The 12,111-nt window shown below is 39.6% G+C and overlaps 1 protein-coding gene across 1 annotated transcript in view; it reads left to right on the top strand.

The window, feature by feature from the left end:
* The first annotated feature begins 1,731 nt into the window (after window positions 1-1,731).
* The window catches only part of RRP15 (ribosomal RNA processing 15 homolog), a 37,297-nt gene continuing 26,917 nt past the window's right edge, over window positions 1,732-12,111 (top strand). Inside the window, exons 1-3 of the mRNA XM_054983280.1 lie at window positions 1,732-1,808; window positions 6,376-6,650; window positions 10,432-10,529. Of these exons, the coding sequence (XP_054839255.1) occupies window positions 1,748-1,808; window positions 6,376-6,650; window positions 10,432-10,529 (434 nt within the window). The 5' untranslated portion in view covers window positions 1,732-1,747. The remainder of the gene's footprint in view (window positions 1,809-6,375; window positions 6,651-10,431; window positions 10,530-12,111) is intronic.

The following is a 12,111-nucleotide window of genomic DNA, read 5'->3' as shown; positions in this document are numbered from 1 at the left end:
TATCTCAGAAATTGTATGCAGTGGTTTTGTAAACTGTATTATATTTACTACATTTGCGACAAACCAGACATTTTAAAATATGTAGCATACATTGCTGTAGCTGTATTTGAAAGTTTTCCCCTTGTATAAGATTAATTGTTCTCACTAGGCCCCCAGGATGGACTCCTTGGCATTTGCTTAATCCATGTGCTTAACGGAGATTTATTCCCTATGAAGGGAAGGGATGAGTCTACAGCTTCAGAGAAGTTCAGGACTCAGGAGGACTGGCCCTTGCCACTAGTCACTCCATTGGCTACCTACGCATCAGTTACTAGGCTCAATTAAACGTTTTGGTTACCATATACAAAGCCCTTTATGGCCTTGGTCCCTCATATTTCCAGAAATGCCTCTCTCCTTATGCTCCACCACGGCAGCTTTACTCATCTGAACAGGGCTTCTGAAGGTACCAACCTGTAAATAGGCAAAATCAACAGCTTCCCCACATGTTCATTCTCTGTGATGGCTCCCATCTCACGGTCTATCTGCATGAAGAACTCAGAAAAGATTCCATTCTCTTGGCTTTCTGTGTATTATGGAAAACTGAATCATTCAGGTTAGTTCTACATAGTTAATAGGGCCATGCTGTAAAGAAATGGTTTGAAGAGATGCTTTGGTAAAGGGATAGGAACTGTAGACTATACTTCTATGTGCCATCTATTGCTGCAAGTATCCTCCTGCTGGGTAATTTGTGTTGTTTAATATGTCATGTTAAATTGTTTTGTTTCAGCATTGTTTCAGCTCTGTATTGGATTTCTGCTTGTTTTCAAATTTATGCAATCCATACCCTAATGTATTGTTCATTGAACATCCCAGCCGTTGATCATATTGACTTACATTATGTAGCCCACCTTGAGTCTCAGTGAGGTGGCTTATAAATATCATAAATAAATAAAGTAATGAAATCAAGATATCTGGACAATAATGTTCCTAGGATGACATTATGTTCTCTTCCTCACATCTCTGTGCTTAATTTGTGTTTTTAAAAATAATTTGTGTTTTAAAAAAACAAACAAACAAATAAATAAATAAATTTATATGCAGTAATTCAATAGGTGCAGCATATTCCACCAAGGCAAAACTAAAGCTGTCCAATTTATTTCTGCCAGTTTCTAAAAACTATCTCAGATGTGTAGCAACATCAGTCTTTTACTATTTGCTGACTGATCCTGTGCATTCAAGGCATGGTTGCCAACCTCCAGGTGGGGCCTGGAGATTTCACGGAATTACAACTGATTTCCATGCAATATAGATCAATTCTCTTGGAGAAAATGGGGGGAAAAAACCGAAATAAGCACAGAAAACATCGACCACAGTTGCAATAGCCCATTATACTTTAACGGACTCACAGCGCAAATATGTGCATGGTTACTCAGTGTCCCCTCCTCCCACTCTCCCATTCTGTGCAAAGTTACACTACTCTATACCCAATTATTTCAATAGAATGTAGTAACTCTTCGTAGGATTGCAATATAAATTCCACAGTCTTAAATGAAATTTATTCCCAGGTAATGTACGTAGGCGTACCGTCTAATTCTAATTTATCTTGGTTTGTAGTCCTCGTTGCTAGCTCCCCGGGCACAACAAAAGTCAATCCGTTTCCGCCTTTCCTTGTCTCAGAGTTACTATTTGTCCCCGGAACGTTTATGCGTAGCGTTGGCAGCTGCGCTCCTCCTTCGGACAGTTTCAGTGAACACACATAATCAACAAAATGGCGGCCGCCATGGTGGGCTCACGTGTGGAAGAAGTTGCTGCCGCGGAAAGTGATTGTGGTAATGACTTCAGTCGGCGCTGGGAAGCGAACTGGGGTGACTGGGGGCATTGATGAATAACGCTGTGCTTGTTGAAGTGGGGGTGCCGAAATTATTTCCTGTGAGCCTGCGATGAGGAGACAGGCGAGCAGCTCACGGGTTTACATACCTTCGACTTGCCCGCCTCCGTTCTCTCGTATTCCGCATTTTTCTGATAATCTCTTTATTTGCATCTCTTGAACTCTTGTTTTTAGTCCCATTTCCTCCTCCCTGTAGTTTATTGCCTCGATTGTTTGGTTTCTGATGTTACCTCAGTTACTTCGCAGGAAGATTCGGCTCCAGTAGCACCTTAAAGATCAACTAGATTTCCTTTCTTCAGATATTTTGGCTCCTGAAAACTCATACCCAGTAAATCTACTTGGTCTTTAAAGTGCTACAGGACCCGCATCTTCCTGTTCTACTGCAGACCAACACACGGCTACCCACCTGAAACAAGGTTACGTCATAGTGGTCCGTGTTTTCATGTTGCTTGCTGCTCTTTCTCAGTTTTCCTACGTATCTGAAATACATTTTAAAAACATTTCCCCATTTTTCTTTAATAGAAGTCTTTCCTTATCTCTGGCTCCTGCTGTGCAGCAGCAGTTGGGTGGGAACAGAAAAAAAGGACAGTTTTAATCTGCTTTAATCTTTTAGTGTGCTGTCTTGAGCTTTATATATGGCTCTGCTTTTTAATTGACTTTGTGGTATCTTTTGATGATGCTTGTTTTGTTATTTATTTTTGTCATTTATGGTCTGCCTTTCTCACTGATACTCAAGGTGGTGGCCCTGATTGGGCAGAAAGGAGGGATATAAATGTTGTTAATAAAGTGGGGAAATGGAATTTTTGCAAACAGAGGAGATGCTGTGCACTTCCTTGTTTGGTGAGTTTGTACCTTCATTCTGTGGAAATGATGACTGCTTTAGGAATCAGTGTCCTTCAAATTAACTAAAACACTTGCTTTTTTGTTGTTGTTATTGGGGTTAAGACAGCTATAGAGGGTAAGGTTGGTTGCTAGCAAAACATTTTCAGAATGAAAGGGGTCCTTTCCCAGTGGCATAGTGGTTTATGTCCTGCAGGTTTAGTACTGGGTGGGGGCTTAAAGCTGTTTTATACAAATTTCTTATGTCAAAAGTACTTCTATACAAATCACTTGTACATTGTCTTATATGATGATAAACTCTTGTAACTTAAATTTTGTGGCTTCCAGTCCCTATCAGATGCACAGTTAGGCTCTAGGAAGTAATATCTATATAAGTATTTGATTGCTGTGCAACGAAATTTGTTGTCTCCTTAAACAATATCACACAAACTCCAGATGCCTGCAAAATTCTAGCCTTTCAAATAATAGATGTGGAGAAAATGACAGGTCTTACCTCTGGGCCCTTGATAGTTGGTATAGAATGCATGAAAATGGGCTTTGCTATTAGTTGAAGTATAAGACAAGTGTTTGATCATAAAGTTGAGCTCATGCGGTATTGCCAAAAGTTGTTTGTTAGGAAATTGGTATCTGGATGTACATGTATTTAGTTGTGCCATAAGCTGCTTGCATTTGCCAATGTAGAAATGTGGCCGCTGAGGAAATACTGGCAATTAAAATATACAAGTGGGTAGTCAAAAGGACTTGTGGGGGGGGGGCATCTCATCCCCCCATATATCCTCTTTCTCTTCCCTGGCCCCCATAGCCTCTTCCCCCTTTTCCTACTTCCTTCTCTCATTCCCATCCACCTTTGTCCCATTTTCACCTCCCTCACCCAGCAGCCTCTCCCCTATGGTCCAGTTGCACTTTCCCTGTATAACTTTCCTCACACTATTTCCTCTTTTCTCTCCCCTTGGCTTACCTTCCCCCTGGCCCCTTTGAATCCTCCTTCAAAGGCCCAAACAGCCTGGAAAAGGTCCTGCCCCTCCTCCTGCCTTTTACTGAAGAAAACCAAGCCTGTAATAGTAGCTACACAGTTATGGTTGCCTAGTTATAGCCACTGAGGGCATCTGGTTAAAGCTGTGGTTATTCCTTTTACCATTTTGTATTTTCCCTTAGATTTCAGATTTTCCTGGAACATTTTTCAGGTGTATAGGAGGATCTGTCTTGTCCATTCTTAGCTCTAGTCTCCTTATTTAAGTGTTTTCAGATCTGATCATATTGGTGCCCACTTGCAGTTACATGCTAATCTTTGTAGATGCATTTGGATATATTATGTGGAGTCATGTGATCCAACCCCTCACATCAGTCCATGTAATAACTTTTTGGTACCAACGAAAATGAGACAAAACATGGTTCAGGCTTTCAAGTTCATCAAAACTAATCAATAGTGGAGACGCTATCAAAATTATTTTTTAAAAAAGGGAAGGGCATGACAATAACAATTTTTTCATATCTGGTTATGATATTCTTTGGTGAGGGGTTAAGAGTCTAATCTGGAGAGCCAGGTTTGATTCCTCACTCCTCCACTTGAAGCCAGCTAGGTGACCTTGGGTCAGTCACAGCTCTCTCAGAGCTCTCTCAGCCCCACCCACCTTGCAGGGTAATTGTTGTGTTGGGGATAATAATAACACATATGGAGGGTCATCTCTTTGGGTTTGTGAACAAGTTGGGAGCAAGCCTGGAAAAAAATGTGCTTCTCATTTTTGCTTCACTTAACTATATTTTGTGTATAAATTTTATTTATTTCAATATTAATAAAAAGGCTGACAAACACTTCCTTCTGCTCTCAGCCTTCAGAGAGATCTGTGCTCTTTCCTTGGCTTTTGAGAAGATATTTGGCCCTTGGCCTTTATTTATTCCAAAGAGATTACTCTCTAATGAGATTTTACTTCATCCTAGGATGAGATAGCTAGTTGGTTCCAATAAAAGGTATTACATGGATTTTTAAAAATTTTGTGTGGATCAGTATGGCTGGTTACAACTTTTTTCACAAGCATGAAGTTAATACGTTTGAACTTGCGAAATACCTGGTTTTCCATGAGCATCAGATGTCAATAATAGAATGTGTTGTGTTTTGGGGTTTGTATGGGCCTTTGTTTACCTGCTCAGAGTTGCACAATATTAAGTGTCAGAGATTGGAGCTGTTGGAGCCACTAACCCATAACATAAAATAATACTATCTCCGTTGTGTGACTGAACTTTGAATGAGAATTGATTGGTTAGGATTACAAAAATAATGCGTATTAAATTTTTTGAATGCCTTCTACCACTGTACAGAGGCTAAGTATGGTGGTAATTGCAGTAAGAATCTCAGTGTTCTCAGGTTGCATTTGATGCTATTACCGCCTTGGTGGTAGTGATGGAGTGCCCTCAAGTCATAGCTGACTTATGGTGACCCCTGGTGGGATTTTCATGGCAAGAGACTAACAGAGGTGGTTTGCCATTGCCTGCCTCTGCAACCCTGGTCTTCATTGGGGTCCCCCATCCAATTACTAACCAAGGCAGACCCTGTTTAGCTTCTGAGATCTGATGGGATCAGGCTTTTCTGGGCTATCCAGGTCAAGGCGCCTCCTAAATGAGCTTGTGATAAATGAAGATGTACTAAAAGATGATAAACAAAGGTGTACTTTTAAAAGGGCTCTTGCAGGCTTCCTCAGTCTGAGTGGAAAGAACAATTAGAAAATGTATGCATTTTTTCTTTACACAGTACTGTTGATAGTTCCTCTTTCCTTCCCAAATCAATTAAAATGTAAACATTTACAGCCAGACTCTACACATGGGCAGTAACCCTAGCTTTATTTCTGTAAGAAACATCATGAATGAAATCCAGCCCTCAAGTCATAGTTGACTTATGTCACCCCCTGGTGGGGTTTTTGTGGCAAGAGACTAACAGAGGTGGTTTGCCATTGCCTGCCTCGGCAACCTTGGCCTTTGTTGGAGGTCTCCCATCCAATTACTAACCAAGGCCGACCCTGCTTAGCTTCTCATCATAAGGGATAGATAATTAACAGAGGTGAGCCCTTATTTTTTTCTGTGTAAGAAAGGTGTTATCGAGAGTCTTACAGTGCAATCCTAAAAAGAATTACACTCCTTCTAAGCCTTCAGTGGACTCAGAAGGACTGTAACTGTTTAGGATGGCACTTAGTCAGGTGGATTGTTACCAAACAAGACTAGTGTTCAGCTTGGTGTGTGTCTGTATACGTGCTTATTCAGAATATGTCCATTATGTTCATTTTAACCTACATTGCCTTGAAGATTTCAACACTAGGTGTCAGTATTGCAGTTTTTTTATCCATTTTTTTTGTTGAAACATATTGGAAAAGCCTTTTCTCAAAAATGTGCAGCACTACCTAAACTTTTATTAATTGCATAATACATTACTGAGGTTCTTTCTTTCTCCCTTAATGGCTTCTGAAATCATTGCTCAGGGGAGGTTTGTTTGCACAATATACTTCCTTATAAATTTATCAAAATGCTGCCTTGCCTTGCTTAGGCATGAACTAGTTATAAGAGGAAAGGGTGGATGGTCCTGTACTCCAGTGACTTTTGTGCTTTGGGACAACTTTTTCCTCTCTGTATTGGATAGGTTACACATAGCAGAGAATGTGACATCCCTTCTCTCTTTTCAGGCTCTGAACAAAGCTCAGGCCTTCCGGATGATAGCTTTTCTTCTGGGGCTGAAGAGCTCGAAGGTGATGAGGAAGATGAGCCTGCAGTCATGGATAATGAAGACGAAACTGCAGCTGAGTCCAAAGATGCAGCAAACACTGGCTGGGCTGATGCCATGGCCAAAGTGCTTAATAAAACAGTTCCCAAGAGTAAACACACCATCTTGGTTAAAAACAAAGAACGAGATAAGGAGCGCGAGAGAGAAAAACAAGAAAGATTGGAGAAGAGGAAGCAGGTAAGGAAATAGGTACAGTGTAATGATTGCCAGCTTCTCCAGGCACTTCTCTCAGAGGGTACTATTGACATCATAGAGATGAGGGGGAAGTTGCAACTGAGAAAGAATTTGCTTCCTAGCTCTCCCCCACCTCTCCAATAAGTGTAGCCCTTCCTCCCTGATGCTACTTCTATTATCCTTCTAAACAGCCTAATGGCTGACCTTTTGGGACACTGATTACAAAAGATTTACTCTTGCCAAAGTGTTTGTGTTGGATGCAGGAGTACTATGGCAGGGGTCACTTAAGGAGTGAAACAAACAACTGCTTCATAAATCAAGTTCTGCTTGTTCGGGAGAGCTAACATCAAATAGGCTGGAGAGCCAGATTAACACAGCAGCTGCTCAGGGCCTAAACAGAAATTGTTCACTGAAAAATACTCATGCCATCTAAATTCAACATTCAAACTATCTTTTCTCTTTCAACTGGGTATTAAAATAGAAGAACATTAAAATTGTTACTATAAGTTCTGGCCACTTATCTGTTCCTAAACATGTAACAAATGACAAGTCAGCCAAAAGGTTTTAAGTGTACCTGCATTGCCTTGCTGTGTTTTAGAGAACTCAAAAATCCTATCCTCCAAAAGCCAGCTATCAGGCCACAAGTTGTTAACAACAACAACGACATTTGATTTATATGCTGCCATTCAGGATGACTTAACATCCACTCAGAGTGGTTTACAAAGTATGTCATTATTATCCCCACAACAACAATCACCCTGTGAGGTAGGTGGGGCTGAGAGAGCTCCAAGAAGCTGTGACTGACCCAAGGTCACCCAGCTGGCTTCAAGTGGAGGAGTGGGGAATCAAACCCAGTTCTCCAGATTAGAGTCCTGCACTCTTAACAACTACATCAAACTGGCTCTCCATAGCATACAGTTAAAGCCATGGCATAGAGCATTGGATGTTGGTGAATCAGCTCTGGGCAAAGGGGATGGTTATCTAACCCTGAAAATTGGTCAGTTATGTGCAGCACACATAGTTCGCCCAAGGGAGGGGACTTTTACATCATTCTTTTGGACCATTGTGATGCTAATGCTTGATGTACTTGTCCTAGTAGTTATAAAGTTTTGGGAAGCAGTCTTTTCAGGAAACTCGTATCTTAGGGTCATTGCTTATATGTTTGTTGAATAAAAGACCTATATCTTTGATGAAGAACAACTGTTTTCGTCCTGTTAAGTTTCATCCTTTTTCATCATTGACCCACTGGGATAGGATAGAAAGAGCTAAAAAAACTATATATTATACTTCTTTTTTAATCATGCAGGATAATAGTACAATAGTAATGTGAGCAGTTATATCCTTAGTATGAATGAACCATTATGATTCTGATCTAGTCAGACTGCATCCAGTGACTTTTAGCTCATGTCTACATGTCCCCATGTTTTATTTGTAATAAACGTTTTAGCAGGTTATTTAATCTAAACATTCCAACAAGGTAATCCTAATTTGGAAAAGGCCTGTTCTTGACTGAAAATGTTGGAGATCATTGAGACATTAAAAGGTCTTCTGGTTTGTAAAACTCTCATTTTTGGATCTGAACTGGAATGGTATTTGGGGAGCAGGATTGGTTCCAGAGTACAAATAGCTGGGGAGAATGTCTTAGGTAGGATCTGTGTGAGAGGAAAGGGGGAGCTTGAGAGATGGGTTAGGAGGCATGAGAGTGAGCTGAAATTTGGGGCATAGCTTAATCCTCTTCTGTTCCTGAGAGCAAAACTCCGTAGGCCTTGTAGAGATTTCAGCATCTTAATCCAGTAGCAAACAGTATGTATTATCAGACTGTGGTGTAACTAGGTACTCCCATTGTATTTAGCATTCAGGATGAGACCTGCAATATGTAATGTAGTTTGCTCTCAAAATCTGGTTTTATCAAATAAATACATGGGCTACGTCAAATTGATAGTGGGTTGTTAGGCAGTAAACTGATTTGTTCACCATGAGAGAGATTTAAAACAGCCTCCCTTTCACTGGTTCCATACAGAGGGAGAACTAAAAGAGGGTTGGCTGTTTGATCGCAAGCCAGAGCATAGTTATAAACACATGCATTCATCACAGTCTGCCTGGATTATGAAGATAAGAATTATGTGTGACTTCACAGAAGAGGCTGTGTAGGTAATACAGACTTGCTGTTAAAAGAGCTAGAACACCATTAACTTGTTGTTCAGTGCTTTTAAGAAGCAAGTAAAGCTGCTTTGTTTCAGCTTTCAAGTGAAGTAGAAGCCAGAATATGTTAGAGTTGAAGAGGACAGAAAATATGATTGTGTTTGAGTATAATGTCAAAAATCATAGAATTAGTTGCACACCATAAACTGCACCTCAGCAGGAGGAAGTGTTTGACTGCTAACTGTATCAGCTCTGGAACTGTGACCTTGTTCCCATAGCAGTATAGGAATCTGATCTTTCTAAGCATAAACTCCAATTTTAGTTCTGTTAAATGTCCATGTTGTATTTAAGTGGGAAAGATGTTCCGTGGAAAATCGGCTGTGCCTAAGGAGTGTGATAACTGTTGTATGCTATCTAGTTTAGGGCAATATAAGATTTGGAAAAGAACTACACTCTGCTTCATTCAGATCAGATCTGGCTCCTCAGATCCAGCTAGCCCTAGAAATTATAGGTAAAACATAACTGACAGAAATTATAGGTAAAACATAACTGACAGATGAAAGATGAACTTAAATTTATTTAAACATGTTGACATACACCTTTCATCAATAACACACGGCTGTTATATTGCGACACAAATATTGGGCGATATTGGGATAAGGTAAAAGCTAAATGAATAAATTGTTTAAAACACATTCTCATTATCTCTCTCATTCTCTGTCCCAGTAGCTGAAAAATAAGGTTTTTTAAAAAAAAAATATAAAAAATTGTGCATTAGCAGCTTTTTATTAAAGCCTAGTGTTTTATAATTTGGCTATCTATCATACTCGGCTAATAAGCATCTATATGTGATGCAACTTAAGTACATTCCATTTAGTGGTTTATATCATTTTTAAAATTTCTTGTGTTGTATTCAATAGACACAGTCCATCACTAGCAGGTAAATTTAAAAACCTTATTTAATGATGGCTGGGGGTCTTACTGGGTCTCCATCCCAATATATGTCATTACACCATGTCTCATCGGGATTATCACTAGAAGGTAGAAACTATGCAAATCATATTAGCCAGATGGGGCTGGAGACCATCTTGGAAGGTGCAGTAGACGACACATGGTTCATTTTTGATCTTAGTCCTAGAAGCTTACTTTAGAATGTATTTGTTCTCTTAAAAGGCTGGGCTCCAGAAGAACTATACTCACCCTGCAGATGAGATTAAAATTAAAATTAAAAACATTAATCTGCCATAAAGAAGCTTGCATAATTCCATCTAGTAAGAAATCTTACAAGTTCTTTGTGTAGGCGAGTAGCAGAATGTTAAGCTCTGCACTCGTTATAAAGAATTTCTTTCTTTGGCTGAGATGGGAATTCCATTTTGGGTGCTTCATACCAATATTTTCTAGACTTCTTAACCCTAATGCAATAGGAGTGATGTATTAGAGTGTCTGTGCTATGACAATTTACTCCATGGCTATGTTATCCAGTCCTATTGAAGTAATGCTTTGAAATGTGGGTACATTCTCCCTATTTTCACCTAATGTTCTCCTAAACAATCTATCCGTTTTCTTTACCACACATTCTATATAAATGTGCCACATTTTAAACTGCCTAATGCTTTTCCACATAATAATATTTATGATGCAGCTTGATAAAAAGCGGGAGTGGGAAGCGATGTGCAGAGTGAAGCCAGATGTTGCCAAAGACAGAGAAACAGAGAGAAACCTTCAGAGGATTGCCACGAGGTAAGAGTGTGTGTTTGTGCTTTTGAAAACAGATCTAAAGACATGCTTGAGTAATCTGCTTCTAATCAAATAGAACGCTTAAGAAGCATCTCATGGGAGTAAAGTGATTTATACTTGGGTCTGTCTCATACAGTATCAAGTTCACCAAAAGATTTCAGAAATCTTATGAAAGCATAAAATTCAGATGAGAGTATAACGTGTTAAGTGCTCACCCTGCAGGGATTCTGATCCTGAGCTCATTGTTTCATTAATTCCAAACTTAGAAAATTTGCAGCTCAATCACGTCTCCCACTCTTTATAGTCCTCTAAAATGCATTCCCTAAAATTTGCTGTTCTAGTGGTCAGATTACCCTCTTACATTAATCATGTGTCTCTGTATTAATAGCTTACTATTGTGTTGTCTTGATCATATCCATTGACTTGCTTTGACATCCTTGGCTCTGCAGAAGCTGTTTTAAAAGGTTGTCTCTGACCTTTGTTTAGGTGGGTGTGGTAAGTCCTTGACTTGCTTTTCCAGTATGTACCATAACATAATGCAGGAATTTTCATTTGTGTTGGCTGTCTAAGGGCTGATTCACACAACCTAGGGTCCATGTGACATGTACTTGAGTCATTTGGATAAAATTGACTGTAAACCAGCTGCTTATACAAGGATAACTGGAGCACTGTCTGGTTGTAGGAAGAAAGGCAGCCATAGTGATGGAAGTGATTGTGAACTTGTGACTGCCTGCCCATTTCTTCTCTTTTTCTCCCCCTCTCTCCCTGCCATTATTTTTCCTGCTCCTATGTTTGTGCTGTATTTATTAAAAAATATTTTATTTATAGTCTTCCTTTCTTGCTAAGACTCAAGATGAGTTAGAGGATATAAAGCAGTGCAGTCAGAAAGCATGAGACAACCAGTAAACAATGCAAAAGGACTAGGATTGCTGAATTAGAGAATGATGTAAACAGTAATCTATGGCAAGGGTATACTGTAACAATAAAGGAAGTATAAGACAATGTAGTAAAAGCACCTGATACCTACAATAACCATTGCAGTGAACTGCCATGCTATTCCATTATAAAGATGCCTTCCTGGACTGTTCCATTTTACTACAGTTCTAATTTCCCTTTAAAAATGCCCTCTTAAAGATTACTGCTTTGCACATTCTGCGGAATGACAGAAGTGAGCCTTCCTGACTTCCTCAGACAACCTTTATATGACTCTTTGCACAATATGAAAATAAAAAAACACTTTGCATGCATTTATCAAAATTAGTATGCACATATTTTGCAAGCCACTACTTTAAGCATATGTTTATACAAATATTTAATATATATTCAGTGCCAGCAGGAGCAGATTTTGCACAAAGTGATGTCTCTTTTCCTACTTCTTTGATGAGGCCAGGGCACACAAATGTGTCCAGGTTTTTTTGAGTGAGAATAGCTTTAACTGTCCTTGAGGAAGATGCAGTATGCATCTGTTCTAAAGAGTCAGGATTCACCCAATTATGGCTTTTTCCAGTCAAGGAGAGATGGGAATAAATTTGCCTAGGTACCTGCTGGTCTAGGGGGAAGGGGACACAGAGCAGTTCATAATCCT

Source organism: Eublepharis macularius, chromosome 1 (assembly GCF_028583425.1).
Source record: "Eublepharis macularius isolate TG4126 chromosome 1, MPM_Emac_v1.0, whole genome shotgun sequence".
Taxonomy (NCBI): domain Eukaryota; kingdom Metazoa; phylum Chordata; class Lepidosauria; order Squamata; family Eublepharidae; genus Eublepharis; species Eublepharis macularius.
This window is presented reverse-complemented; position numbering and strand designations above follow the sequence as displayed.